The sequence below is a fragment of the Melospiza georgiana genome, chromosome 20 (assembly GCF_028018845.1).
Source record: "Melospiza georgiana isolate bMelGeo1 chromosome 20, bMelGeo1.pri, whole genome shotgun sequence".
Taxonomy (NCBI): domain Eukaryota; kingdom Metazoa; phylum Chordata; class Aves; order Passeriformes; family Passerellidae; genus Melospiza; species Melospiza georgiana.
The window spans coordinates 8,603,929-8,619,221 of NC_080449.1; the positions used below are offsets into that span (position 1 = coordinate 8,603,929).

Consider the following 15,293-nt stretch of genomic DNA (forward strand, 5'->3'; position numbering starts at 1 on the left):
TCCCCGGCCATTTCTCAAACACAGACACAACTCCTTGGCTGCTTTTCCACATCATGTCCTGCTCATTCACCTGCTGAGCCTGCCCTCAGAGAGGAAGGCCAGCACCATCACCCCCACCAGGATGGACTGTGCTCAGGCTCTCAGTGATTCATTTCAGACTGTCAGAGGCTGATGAGGGAAGGGGCACACTGGGAAAAGGGCACAGGATGAGCTGGTTCTTAGGGAGACATCTCACATTCTGCTAAACTCTCTCATTGCTGGTGCTCCCTGCCTGTACCAGCACCTCATACTTGAACAGCAGCCTTCACACATACTCCACTTCTGCTGCAACCTAGTTTTTCCTATCTAATAAAAGCTGATGCCTTGTTTGTGCACACAGAATCAGATTTCAACTCAGAGTAAACCAAACAAACGCTGAATGCACCTACCTCTTGCTTCAGTGTTAATCTGGACATGATTTCACTGTGGTCAATAAGGGACAGCTCATCTACCTCTTCCTCCAGCTGTGATGACTCCAAAGCATCTGGTGACTGTGGCTGCCTGTGACAAAGAAATGGGAAATAACCTTCACCAAATGACAGTAAGTACACAGACACTCTGGAGGTAAATCTTTTGCAAACAAGCCCAAATGTCTCTCTCTAACTCTGTTGTTTTGTGCATCTCTTGAAAATGAGAAAGATAAACCTTCAGGACGTGAACACTTGTCAGTCTGCATTTCTGGCAGACAGGATTTTACTATAAGTACACACTTCCATGTCTCCTTAATCCACCAAATTTTTAGTGCACACAAATCTAAGCCCTTCCTCAAGTGTACAGAGACTGAGCACACTCTCCTCATACACATCTTAGTCAGTTCATGACCTGCTGTGCTGAGACAAGGGGAGATGACAGGGAAAATAGAGCAGAAAATCATGACCATTTTTTTGGTCATTCCTACCCCCAAAGGCTGGTACTTTTGTGCCAAGACATGTCCTCTCTGTGCCTGTATTTCTAAAAAAACCTAAACCAAAGTACTTATGTTCCTCAGAGCTTTCCCCAGGCCAAAATCCACCAGTCAGTATTTTGGGCAGATAGTGAGCTCTGCAGAGCACTCTTGTGCTGTCTCCTTCACTGCAGGGATTAAAACCCTCAAACCAACTGCAGGAAAATGGGGGAGGGAAGTTGACTGTCACACACAAATCAACTGCTGCTCTCTGTTTTTGCTTTAGAAATGCAATTGCAGAGCAATCTCGAGCAGCAGGGAAGCACTCACTCCACTCCTCCTGAAGCCCATCTGTTCCAGCTTGCACCTCTTCATTTACATAGGCAAATGACAGCTAAGAGCATTAGCAGGGATATAAAGCCTCCTGCTCCAGGGCCTCAGCCAGCCTCTAACTAGCAGGGTTAGGAAGAAATTTCCCTCTGGAAGATGATTCCAAACAGCAAATACAGATTCTTCTCACACATTTCCCTGGAAGCAGGAGGGAGCAGCCAGTGTCAGGGACAGCACAGCCACTGACATGGACTGAGGATGCCAACACAGGCTGCATTAACCCCAGGGGCTCCTTGAGCTCAGCAAGGACATCCTGCCAGGGTTCTCCTCATTCAGGATCCCATCAAGTGGGCTTAAAGGTTTAGACAACATGGAGGAGGGTTAGGGCACACCAGGCAGCCCAAGGATGGTTTGGCAGAGGGGATTGTGGGGCTCTGCAACCTTTGAACGTGGAAGGAGGACACCAGGGGTCAAGGCTCACCTTTCAGCACCATCTTTGCCCTCCTTGCCCGTGGCACTGCTGTTCAAAGCCGAGTCTTTGGAGGGGCCATCTTTGACAGGGGGAGATTCCTGCCAAGAGAAAGGAGTTTTTCATCATTACACGGGGTCCTTGAGCCCAGCCAGCCTTGCATTTACAGTCTGCCTGCCTCTAAATGGCCCTTTACTGTAAATTCCTACAGAGCAGTTAAAGATTGATGCAAGTTAATGCCAAATGCCAGGAAAACACAGAAGTTAATCAGACAGGAAATTTGGGACCATCTCTGGAGACTAGTGTAATTAGTACTGTTTGCTTTTAACATTGTGAAATGATGCTGAAACTTACAACATAAGTCAGCTGTTGTCTTGGATTTTAACCCTCTCATGACCTTTTATTTTTCCTCCAGCCCTTCCTGTTGAAGTACACTTTGCCTCCTGCTTTAATCCAAACAGACACAATCAGCTCCAAGCTCTCCAGTTTCAGTTCCCCTCCTGACCACAGCCCCCCTGCCTCAGGGGTGGATGCTCACTGCTCCCTACCTCCCTCCTCTCCCATCACAAGAGGTTTTGCAATGATGCAAGGTTTCCACTCCACGACTCAGGGCTGTGGAAATGAGGCTAATGCAGAAAAGCAGAACCAGCTGAACCCGCGGCACGGAACAGCAGGTAGAGAGCTCAGAGCAAAGATACAGCATTCTAAATTAGCCATTTATTAAGGAGACAAATAGCCATGAACAGCAAATGGGAATATTAATCCAAAAGTGTCAGAGTTCAGAATTATTTAACATCATGCAGAGTGAAGCCTGGAAATGCAAACCTGGTGAACAGACAGGACTGAAACCACCCAGCATGGGAACACCCTGCTGAGCCTGGCTTCCTTGGGGTCTGCAGGATTTTTCCAGACTCTATCTGTGCAAAGCCCTTTGCTTCAAAGTTGAGAATCTGCTCAGAGCTGCCCAAAAGGATGGGCCTGCCCAGATGTGTCCCCTGAGGGGAAGTGATGGGAGCACTATCTCTTGGCGTATTTAACACCACCATGGATAAAGGTCTTGGACACATCCTGCAGGAGATGTGCCTTCCAAGAGGAGGGCAGGCAAAAGGATCACCACACACTGCTGCCAGCTTCCTATGACCCAACAGGAAGATGGGACCTCCCTGGAATGGAAAACGCCCTGGCTCCTCTAGGAAATATCTAAGATACAAGGCTTGGGTAAAGGAAGAAACAGCGTGCGAGTACAATGCTAAATCAATCATTCACTCTGCAACCAAACAGTGAAGGGAAAAATAAGTATTTAGTGCAGAAGGCTTTCTGTATTAAAATAGGGAAGGCAAAGCAGTTACAAGAAAAGATGTGGCCCCAGGATGGCTCAGGGTGCAGCTCTCTGCAAGGGAACTCCACGCAAGCAGCTCCAAACAGCAGCGAAGCAGGAGAAGCCATCCCTGACTCCTGCCAGGACTCAGCATCACCCCAAAAGCATCTCCTGCTCTGCACCTGCACCAAGAGGGCCCCCAGGCCTGCAGCCAGCAGTGGGCAAGCAGAGGGATGGCTGGGGCAGCAGAGGGACAGACAGGGTGTGCAGAGGAGCCCCGTGCAGCCGCATGCACCGGGCAGGGCAGCCCCTCTCGGGCTTTACTTACTCCTTCAGAGCCTGGGAGTTCCCCGTTGCTCTGGCCAGAGGAATACAGATTGACATATTCACCCTCACCAGCCTCCTCACTGGCGTTTTCACTCTGAGGGAGACAGGATGAAAGGAGATACGTGATGGTGCCCCCCACCAGTGCTTTGTGGCAGACAGAACCTGGGAGCAGAACTGCCCTGGCAGCTGCTGTCACCTCCCTCGGAGCTGTTCTCTGTCTCTGTGGCCACTGAGACTGCACCATCCTGGGGATCATTATTTCTGGCTCTGGAGGACTATCCTGAAGGCCCTGGGCAGCAGCAGGCACTGCTTTGCAAGAGCTGTGGGCTCCAGGTGACAGTGCCGAGGTGCAGCGGGTGGATTTCAAGGTGCTGGAAGCAGAATGTTCAGAGCCGGACACAGAGCTCCTGTCCTAGCCAGGGCAGCCCTGCTGAGTGCAGACCAGCCCTCAGCCCCATGGGCATCAAAGGTATCCCCCAAACTAGGCTACAAGCATGGACTAGACCCATCAGACCAGAACACCCCAAACTCGAGGCCTGCTGGGATATAACAAGGACCCGGTGCAAGGAAGATGCAAAGCAAGGTCACATCCAAAGCGTGAAAAGCTGCACATTTACTCTGCAATCAGTGACCCTCTTCCAAACTTGGCAGAGAGGCAGCACTAGCATGCCCTGTGCTGACAGCTCTAATCCCATCAACTCTCGGCTTCGCAGTGGACCAAAGAGGAACTGTCTTGAAAATGAGGTGTTCAAAAAAGTATCTGTAATGGACAGACCTGCTCAGTGATGTGCAAAGGGATCTGGGACCTCAAACTAGCAGAGTGGGAACAGTGTTAGCCTCACTTCACCAACATGTGACAACCTGCCACCAAGCACACAGCTGGGGCTGATGGGGACTGGGAAGAGCAGGAACCTGGAGAGAACAATAGGCTTTATGCACAGGAGAGACAGAGCTGGACTGGACCCACTGCTCCTGGTGACTCAGGAGGGAGCAGGTGGCAACTGCAGGATGTGAACTGCTGTTAGGAGCCTGTATTTAGTAACTACCAACCTCACAGAACACTCCTTTACGTCCCTCAGCTTGATCTTACAATTGCAGGAAGCTACAGCCAACTCTCCCCTTCACCAGCATTTGACATTTTGTGTTTCCTATATCTGTGTAACATTTTCTAAAACCTGCTGAGGCTGTCCATTTTTATATGAAATTTCCTCTCTTCAATCCACACACATTTGGAAACCAAACCAGACCACAATTTAGCATGTATTAATACACGAGACATTTTCTTTGGAAAGAAAAACCCCAACAAAACAAAGGCAGCCTTGCGTGAAGGCGCGTTATCGTCATCCCTCTGGATGGTCTCACCGAAGGCGTCTGGAGAGAATCAGTGAAAGAGGTTTCAGAAGGAAGGCAGACAGGAGCACTCCCATTAAAGCTGCTCTCCTGAGAAGAGGAGTTTGGCACATCCACAGTGCTGGGTGACTGGCTGGCTGCAGCGGGCACCGCTAGGTCGGGGCTCTGGGACACGTGGACGGGCGGGAAAGGCGGAGTGGAGCAGGAGGAGGAGGTAGAAGAGAGGAAAGGAGGTATGGAGACTTGGTTGTGAGGCACAAAGTCCTGGGAGTAGGACCTAAACACGGATTTGTACTGCAGGATGCAGAGACACAACACAAAAAAAAAAAAAAAACCAAGGAAGATGGGGAAAGGAAAGAGACAGACAAAAGAAAAAGTAATTAGATTGGCAGCAGCATAGCAGTGACAGCACAAGGCATTTCTAACACAGGCAGCACTATTTCAGCATCCACACACTAGAGTAGGAATTGCTACCTGGGATACATCAGCCAGGCTTTTCCTGGCTGTTCTTGCACCAACAGCAGCCTGGCTGCTCATCTCAGAGAGGGAAAGTGAGCAGCAAGGTGTGAGCTGCAGGTATCCAGCCTTTGCTAGGCAAGGGAAAACCTGGATAGCTCAGAAAGTACACAGAAAGCACAACTCTGAGCATGCTGAAGTATCTACATAGAGAAAACTACTTCAAGTGCTTATTGCTTTTCTGGGATTTTCCACAGGATCCAAATTTAAGATGCTTTTTGCTCCAGCCCTGTAATTTAACAGCTACTGAGTCAAGTCTGTTCCAGAACACACAGCTCCCAGGGAGGAGTGGCTGGATACTGCCTTCAAAGTTACACTGAAGGATAAAGGAGATTATGCTGCTACTCCTTCCCATTCGTGAAAAACAGGGAGCAAAAATGGTAATTGCCCTCAGGAGTGATGAATTCCTTATCAAACCAATCCTTTAATGCAGTGCCTTGAAGAGTCAGCTGAAGAGATGAAAAGAGATCATCTGCGTAAAGCTTTATTTCACTATCTCTCCTAATCATCAGATTACTGTTCAGATAATATTAAACAGGGTGCAGTGGGAATATATTGTGCCAAGAAAAACAAGAGCAACCCTCTGTCTTTTAACATCTGGTGCTAGTAAGATTTGCCATCAGGGTAAGTCCAAAACAAAGCTGACTATCATTAAAAAAAAAAAGCTAAATCTGCTGGAGAGGAGTTTATTTTAAAACTTGCAAAGCTGGTCATAGTCAAGTGGACTGAAAGAAGAATCACATCATCCAAAAAAACCCCAGGCTGGAACAAAGTTGTGGTGCTGCTCCATTGAGGGATCTGCTGCAGCACAGAGTTCTCAGGGAAGCACTGACACAACTTGCTCAAACCAGGCTGAAAAGTGACACCACTGTGATGCAGAAAGAAAGGGAATCAAAGGCAGGAATTGGAGAATTCAGGCTACATTTTCTCAGGAGAGTTGAGCAGGTAAGAAAAAGCAAAGCTCAGTCCATCACCTGAGCGCCAGCAGCAGTACCCAGCTCAGCAGTGGTATTTTTGTTTCTACCTAGGAAACATGTGGGCTTAAAAATTTAAACTGATAACAGCCTCAGGCCAGAAGCCTGGTCAAAAAAGCTTTTCCACTACAAAGGAAAGGAAATGTAAAGGTCAATGATTAGGCTTTACCTTCCACCACCTTAATCCTTGAGTGCCTGTGCCTTGTGCCTTGTGTGGAGTCCAGCAGTGCTCCGGGTGTATTCTCAGGGCCCAAAACAAATTGCAGGCCATAATACAGAGAAGAGGAGGGGGATGCTATGGAAAGAGAGCTTAAAAGACTACTGAAAAAATAATTAAAATGCAAATCCCCTCCATGTGCCTGTGGCTAAAAGGAGACTGGCTCTAGGACGGGCTCCTCTCTCTTCCTGCCCGTTTCTTTCCGGATGAGCAGCGCTGGCTCCAGGGACACTGTCAGCTTTTGGAGCTGCCTCAGTAACAATGACAACTCTAATCTCTGTATTTACCTTCTGCCTGGATAAATGCTCTACATTTATTCATTTTCACTTGCATGGCACAAACCACTAAATCCCTCGTAAGACGCCGGGCTCATGACATCACCTTGGCTCAGCAGATTCATTCTGCCTGCCTGCTATTCCATGATCTCACTGGCACTAATATTCCAATGATCACCCCAAGCCCCAGCCTAGACCCCAAAACCACTGCTCAACAGCTCAAGAAAGCTCTCAAAAAACTGCTGTGCTGATAAGAAGATGCTTTGCTCCTGCAGAGGAAATAATTAGCTCCAGCAAAGCTCAGTGCCAGCTCCCCCATTGCTGGATTTCCTGCACCCACACGACACGGGCGGCACACACTGCCCTTCACTTTGTACTTGATGGACATCTTCCACCCAGGAGGTGCAGGGGGCTTTGTCCCTGACCTGCTGAACCCAGAGGAAAAGGCAGGCTCTGCAAAGCAGCGCTGGAGCTCACGCAGGGCAGCAGAGAAAGGAAATGCCTGTGCTCAGCCAAGTCACTCTGGGACAAGCCCTGCGTGAGGTGCTGGCAGGGTTAGCTCAGGGCAGGCTCTGCAGCCTGGACCAGCAGCTCAGGGACATGAGTTACTGCTTCTGGGGCAGGAACATTTGTACAGCTCCTGCCTCGAGGAGTCTCACACACATTAATCCTAATTTGAAGGCAATTTAGACCTAAATATAACATAACATTGAAGAAATTTTAGAAGTTTGAATGCAGATAAGTCAGTATTGACAATCACTGTATGCTTTTCTCTCCCTGGTCTCATAATACACCTTCAGAACAACTTCTTGGCATGAGGTATGTTGAGAATGCCAGCTTAAGGCCCAGGTAGCCATGAAAATGCATTAATCTTCATTACGTGATCCGTGAACAATCATTTAAGGATGCGGACAGGCTCTCAGCATGCTGTTAACAAAGGGAACAGTGCAGAGAAGCCTTTGGTGTGCTGGCATTAATTAGCCAGCCTGCTCTCAACTTCCAATCTTGTTGTAAAATTGCATCTTGTAGAAAAGGGAGCCAGGGAGCCCCCTCCTTCCTCCGGAGCCTGCAAGCAGCTCTGGAATTCCAGCTATGCAGCCGTGCTGGGACAAGAGCCAAGACTGAAGCATACTTTTCAAAGGGAAAAAAATCCCACCCAGCAGTGGAGATGATGTCCATATGGCACCCATTCCTGCTGCTCCCCAGCCTGACCCAGCTCAGCCAGCAGCTGCCCCAGGAATTCCAGCCATGGCTTCCATGGGATCTGGGTGTTGTCCATCTCCTGGAAGCCTTGTCATCCTCTAAAATAAATACTTCTTTGGGGAGGGGACAGTCCATTCAACACAAGTGTCACAAGGAAACAAGCCATCCTTTAGTGCTCCCCCCCAAGAGGCAACAGTTTATCTTGGAAACAAATCAGGGCTTGCTTTCATCAGCTTCTCAGAGGTTTCCTGCAGGGTCAGTCAGTTGTGGCTCCACGGACACAACCTCCTACTCCATGGCTCTGCTTTAAGTGAAGTGATTTCTGGGAAAGCTACAAAACAGGGAAAGGATGCTCTCCCATCCCCAAACTCCGGCCACACTGCCAGCTCCCACCACAGGACCAGAAGAAGCTCCCAGCATGAATAACTCTGACCTGTGACAGCAAACAGCCGAGACAGGGAGAAGAGGGAGCTCCCTCTCCTCTCACCAGGGCACTGGTTTTTATAAAAACCTCTCTGCCACTCGGGAAGTGCTTGCACAAAGGCAGCTTTGAGCTGGGAGCAGCCTCATCTCCTGGGAGCAGCAGGAAGCAAACCCTGAACATTTACCACACACTGTGACACAGAGGATTCCCAGAGACAGCATCTTTCAACCTTTTCAATTTGCTGCCTTTGATTTTTTGCGACTGTGAATATTTCAGAACAGCTTTCCATCATTAGAAGCCTTGTTCCAGGATGTCCCAGAGGTCAGTGACATTCTGGCTGTTTATTTGGACTAGATGGCAGGAGATAAGCACTTTTTTCTATTTAAACTTATTTCAGGAGAGATGCTTCTTCACACTCACCAGGCATGGCTGACCACAGCTAACAGGGTATACATGCAGAGAGTCAGTGGGTGCAAGTTACAGCAGCCTCCAGCCCAAATCCAAAGCTGAATTCAATTATATGGCTGACAGAGCATCTGCAGCATCAGCAGACACAGTTTTTACCTTTTAAGCACAGCCTTCTCAGTTACCCTATGGACTTCTGCCAAATTAATCTGCCATCCTGCCAGACACTCCCAGACCAGGTAGAGCATCGACTCCCAAAGTATGAAGCTATCAGAGGAAAGGATCAATCTTTCAGATCTCCCCTGCTAATGTTATTAAGGGAACTATGTGGGCAGCGGGCCAGAACTGGATGCCCAAATTGTAACAGTACAGAATTACGTTCACAAAATACTGGGTGTTGCAAAGTCATTAGGCTCTAAGAATATAATTGCACAGACAACTATTTGAAAAGACTTCCTATCTCGTAACACAATGCTGGGCTTCCAGGTACTTTTGCTAATGAGGAAGGAAATGCTCCTGCAATGAATGGCTGGAAACACAAGCTGCCAACAGAATGGCTTCAAGCACTGCCACAGGAAAGGCAGCAACTCCTCAGCCTGGAATGTTTCTCAGCAAGGCCTCTGACCTGGCTGCAGAGCTGACCTCCCTGGTTTTAACTGATGGTTACCACAGTGCAGGGGTGGATGGGGATTCTTGCGTCTCCTGGCTTCTGCACAAGAAAACACAAAATCCAAACTTTTCCTTGTGGAGGAGAGATTCCTGCACATCTTTGCAACAGAACAAATAAGGGGGCAGCAGGGGAAGAAAACATTTGTAAGATTTATTAACCATGCTGTCGCACATCCCTCTTTGGAAAATATCAGAATTCAATTCAGTTGCAGCTCCAGCATCAACTCTTTTGCTTGTGGACAAAGCCCCCAGATCAAGATGGCAGATCTGGAAAAGACAGAGTCTGGAGCCAAGACAAAACTTCTCAAAGATCAGTCACACAAAAAACATGGGGTGTGTGGCCTGTGCAGTCAACATGGGACTGGTCAGCAAGACCAGGGTTCCAACTGCAAGGAAAATGTATAAAACCCCCAGGGGAAGAGGTTTTCACCACCCCAGAGCATCCAGTGATGCCAGCAGGCAACAGCACTATTAATACCAATGTCCAAGCCTGCCACAGGCAGTGGAAATGAACACAAACACAGAAGGAATGCTAAACAGGAAAAGCAAAACAATACCTAAGTCAGAGCAGCTGGTTAAAGGGATGCAAATCTTTTCAATCCCCCTTCCCTCTGCTCCAAATTAAGGAGTGAAAACCTCAGGACAGAAAGGAGCAAACACGTTATGACTTCCCAGCCACGGTCTGACTGAGGCTCTCACCATGGGAATGAAAAGAGCTCAGATTCTGCTGAGGCAGAGCCTGGTGTGTGCTGCAGGCTGGGAGTGAGCTCCAGGAAGGGGAACCAGGCAGGGAAAATGTGGGAAGCACATGGCAGTGTCATGCACGCCTTTAATCACTTATCTGACCCCCCTTTTCCTGAACATACGTTAGCACACACACAAGAAAGAAGAACAGTTGCTGTGAATTTTCTGTGCACTTGCTCAATTTGCTCAAGAATGGTGAGAACAAGTGAGAACAGAAGCACTGAACTGTAGCTTTCACAAGGGAATCACTTGTGCCTTCTGCTGGAATCTGACAGCCAGTTGGTTAATGGTAATTACTGGAAATGTTCCTTAATTAAAAAGAAAACATAAGAAAAAACCCAACATTCTGAGAAAGGCAACTTATTTTTCCACAGTGAGGGATGCAGCCAAATTTCCACTAATGGCATGTACATGCCTTGGAGGTACAACTGCTCCTTGTTTCAGTGAGGAAAAGCTTCCACAGGAGTTCCTGCAGCCACCAAGGGTGGATGGGCAGCAGTGGAGCTCCTCACTGGGTATTTCCTCCAGCAGTGCAGAGCTCTCCAGCTGCCAGGAAGTAATGAGATTTCAAGATCTGATTACTGCTGCTGCTGCTGGGATACCTGCCCACCCATTTCCAGGCAAACAGCACAAGGATGGATTGAACCAAGGGACAGCAGCTCTGTGCTCACAAGGAGGGAGGGAGCGATCAGCTGGAGAGAAACTACTGCCCACCATAACCAAGGATGATGCTTCTTGCTCCAAACCTCCTTCCCCACTGCCCAGAACTTCCAAAAGAGGTGGGAATCCCTTGAATAATTCCTGACAGCACAATCCAGCTGTCCCCCCCAGTGTGGGGTTTAATGGCTCAGTGTCCATGGGATGGGGAACATGATGCAGCTCCTTCAAGCACCAGCCCACACCACCAACACAAGCCCTGCTGGCACAGAGGCCAGACACGAGTCACACTGGGATAAAAAACAGCTCCACTTGCCAAACCTATGAGGCCTGATCCAGTTGCTCAAGATCTGCCTCTATTCAGTAAATGCTATTACCTCTGACACAATTTCCTGCAAAGGAGGGAAAAGCACAATTAGTGGGCTGACAGAGCAGTGGTGGCAGCTGGGCTGCAGCAGCCCCTGCAGAGAAAGGAGTCAGGGCTCTGGAAAAATTCATCCATTAAAAATTAAAAGATGCTCTCAACAACTTCACCTCTTTTCTGCTGTCTGAAAACAGTCTTGTTAAGCCATGTAAATCAGGAGTAAGGCACTAATCCTTCACCTGCAGCACGGAGCTAAGGGGATAACAAGCAGAGTGTGGTGCTGGCTCAGAAGAAAATATTGCAAGAGTCATCCTCACAGTGGTAAGTTCATGGCTCTGTTCCCACATTTCCTCCCACTTTGTTAATGCCAGGGCCAATTTAAGTAAGCTACATCAAAACAAAATAATTTAATTTTTTTTTTAAACAGAACAAATAAGATAATTAATATAATCAAAATACCTTAAGTTGGAGTTGGGGGGGAAAAAAAAGAAAGAGAAAAGAAATTAAAGGAAAACCCTTAAAAGCAATACATGCCACGTGAACAGAATTGCTCCTGGTGGCATCTCCTGAGTGAAACATCCTGGGGCAGATTGCAGGAGGGGCTGCTCTGCTCCTGCAGGGCTGATGGAGGGTGGGTGTCACCCTGGGAGGGATCCAAACCCCACAGCTGTTTCACATCTCTGTCTTATTAGGGATAGGGGAAACAGGATAAACCGTGGTTATGGTATTACATGGGTCAGGACATTGGTATTCTGCAGCTCAGAGACACTTTCATAGTGAAAAATCTCATTTTTGGCTGTGAAAAAATAGACCAGATAATGAGAAACTATGAAATGACCCTAATTTAAAGGTACTAATGGAAAAATCACCATTTTTAATTCAGCTTATTTCATTTGACAGTGCCCTGTCTCATTGTTCTCATTGTTCCTCACTGCTCCTGCCATTTATCTTATCCCTCACCAAATCCCTGCAAAAATGAGTAAGGACTTTTTAATGAAGTTTTAACATTTCTTAAAATAATATATTCACAGTAATGTAGTCCAAAGTAAGATGAGAATGGGTCAGAGCAATTTAATAGGTAGTAACCATTTAATCCAACAAGGACACTTTTTAAAATCAAAGTGCCCACGTATTTTTAGAACATTATAGAATCATATTTATAGCCTCCCAATTAAATCAAAAATAGTCAAGCACTTTTATCTAGTCCTACAGTTCCATGTTTTGCTAGCAAGGACCACTACCAAGCAAGAGAGCTGTACAATTCAGGACTTTTACTTCAAATTTCAGAACTGTTTACCACGAATTTATGCAAAGACTAACCTTGCCACCCCTCAGCCTTTTCATCTGTGCAGCAAAGCTGTGATAGTGCTCTCTCTCACACAAGTGGAAGCCAAAAGCTTTCATTCATGCCTTGTGAAGTAGCTCTACTTGTAAAGCACTTGAATACTTTCTTCTTCTTTGGACCAGTGATTATCACTGATTTTTAAAGAATGAGTAAGTGCTGAAATGGGGAGATAGCAGTGGCACAGTGGGAGGATACTGTTTTCAAACATTTCATATTAAACTAATTGAACACTTCGGAATCTTCTCAAGTCTTGCCTGATAATTTCTTCTCCAGAAGCCTAATTTACTAAACATCCAGGTCACTGTCAAAAAATAGTGTATTCTCAATTGTCATCACATGGCAATCAGAGCATAACCACATAGTTTTACATGAAAATGAGCCCCACACTGATGAGCTGGTGGAATCCCATGGTTGAATTCAATTTCATTATATTAACACTTTGTTATTACTACAATTTAATTTAAGCAGCTGATCAGAGATTTAAGCAGTGCTCTAATACTATTTTGATTTGAATGATTTCCAGCTCCTCCTGTCATTTTCTCTTCAGGCTGCTCACAAGTGCTGTAGGAGAGAAAACCCTGCTCATCCATCAGCAAATCATACAAGCAAACTGAGCTTGTTTGGGACCATGGAGACGTGAAGAGAAGCAGACAGGCAAAAATGAGATGGAAGATCTAGCAGGGGCTGTTTTCTAGAAAAAAAATTAAATAAAGGAGCTGCAGCCCCTGTTCCACATCTTTGATTAAATCCATGGATTTTGGGGACAGCATCTTGTTATTTCTCCCAAGGCCAGGCTCACAGAGCAGCCTTTAACTGACTCATCCACATCAGTGGCATCATGCAATGGGACAAAAAGGCTTTGCAGCTCCGACGTGCAGCCTGGGGCACACAGGAGTGTGCTGGGCACACAAGCCAGCTCTGCTCCTGAGTCCCCTGCCACAAATGTCAACGTGGAGAGAAAGATACACCTCCCCTGGCTTCACTTGGTGAAAAGTGTGTAAATCTCACCAAGGCGAACGTTTGGTGAGAGTTACACCTGGGCAGAGTTACACCTAGGGGAGAGCTACACCTGGGCAGAGTTACACCTGGGCAGAGTGAGTTACACCTGGGGAAGAGTTACACCTGGGAAAGAATGAGTTACACCTGGGCAGAGTTACACTTCGGGGAGAGTCACACCTGAAGGGGCAGAGTTACACCTGGGGAAGAGTTACACCTGGGCAGAGTGAGTTACACCTAGGGGAGAGTTACATCTGGGCAGTTACACCTGGGGGAGAGTTACACCTGGACAGAGTGAGTTACACCTAGGGGAGAGTTACACCTGGGAAGAGTGAGTTACACCTGGTGAGATTTACACTTTGGGAGGATTACACCTGGTGAGAGTTACACTTGGTGAGAATTACACCTGGTGAGATTCACACACCGTTTCTCCCGTCTGCCCGGTGACTACAGGAGGAGTTCAAAAGCCCCCAAAGGAACCTCCAGGTTCACCTGAGAGGCCCAGCAGGGAATTGGCAGAGCAGTCAGACAATACCCACGTGTTGCAGAGCTCAGAACTCACCGAGTGCACAGGAAAGGAGCTGTGCCTGCTGAGAAAGGAGTTAGAGACTGACATAGTGAGGCCCTGAGTGGCAGCGCAGTCCTCGGGGCTGAAGGGCACTTTAGGTTGCTGGACACAGTAGGAGACAGAGGAGAAAGAAGAGGCAGCATAGGAGGCCTGCTGAGGAAGGGGGAGAAAGCAGGAGACACAAGACACAGAGAAAGAGAGCACAGAAAAGGTGATGAATAAAGGGCAAGAAATGCTAACTGTAAAACAATGCATATAATGGCTGGCTAAACAAACAGCTATTCATACAGCTCATCAGAGCAGACACACCAATGTGCCTTTCTCGAGCTCAAGAGGCTCGGCAGAAATCACAATTTAAATCTTCTTTGTTTCACAAATCCCTTAAATGTGGACTCCTGCTCCCCCTGGACAGCTGCTCCTGGCTGTCCTTTTGTCCCCTGGCCGTGGGGACAGACACCCAAAGCAGCAGCTGGCTCTAAGCACACAGCTCTTGCACATTTCTGGCTTCTTCTGACAACCTGCACATTGGGAACTTGGCCTCCCAGTGTGAGCTGTGGATCTTCACTGGCACTGCTGTGAGACTGGGTGACAGTGACATCCTGCCATTTCTCTGTCCAGTCCAAAATAATAATCATTTGCACAGGAGGCAGCTATTACACTGTAAGTGACAAATCCTGGCAAGGAATTTCTCCTGAATTTCCCTATGGTAAGGAGACTGAGAGAGGATAAGGTATATTCAGGCTTTCTCAGACTTGTTGAATAAAACATACAATGCAAACACACAATCTTATTTTTGACTCTGGAGCTGACAAGAAAGGACTTCCCCATTATTATATTACAGAAGAGTCCATCCAGCAAAACTTGCTGCTGCTAGAGCAGCTGATGCCCATTTGATTAGCCAAATCAAAATCTCCCAGGGCAGCAGGAGCAGAGGAACAAGAGTCTGGTGCCTTTTACAGGGACTGGTCAATAAGCCATCACCTCCTTGCACCTCTTTCCCAACGGAGGGATGAAGGGTGGGAGGCTGCACTTGAAGAAGCCTTTGCTTCAGGGGAACTGCAAGCAACACCTTGATGGTATCAGCTTGCAAAATTACAAGAAAGGCCAGCAGGCAAAGCAGTGGCATCCTGGCTGTCTAGAAAATGATTAAAGGGCAGCAAAGAAATGCTTTGCTTCAGCCATCAAATTCAGGACAGGAGCAGAATTTCCCTTCTGCACAA

General features: G+C 47.5%; 1 protein-coding gene across 2 annotated transcripts in view; it reads right to left on the bottom strand.

Annotated features, from left to right (window-relative positions):
• Window positions 1–15,293, bottom strand: part of RAPGEF1 (Rap guanine nucleotide exchange factor 1) — an 83,501-nt gene that overhangs the window by 12,048 nt on the left and 56,160 nt on the right. Inside the window, exons 11-15 of one of the 2 annotated variants that reach the window (XM_058037931.1) lie at window positions 14,068–14,223; window positions 4,729–5,010; window positions 3,368–3,460; window positions 1,734–1,822; window positions 429–540 (exon numbers count right to left, since the gene is read on the bottom strand). In XM_058037931.1, coding sequence (XP_057893914.1) covers window positions 429–540; window positions 1,734–1,822; window positions 3,368–3,460; window positions 4,729–5,010; window positions 14,068–14,223 — 732 coding nt within the window. Of the gene's footprint in view, window positions 1–428; window positions 541–1,733; window positions 1,823–3,367; window positions 3,461–4,728; window positions 5,011–14,067; window positions 14,227–15,293 lie in introns of both variants that reach the window. The other variant, XM_058037930.1, reaches the window with a different exon arrangement.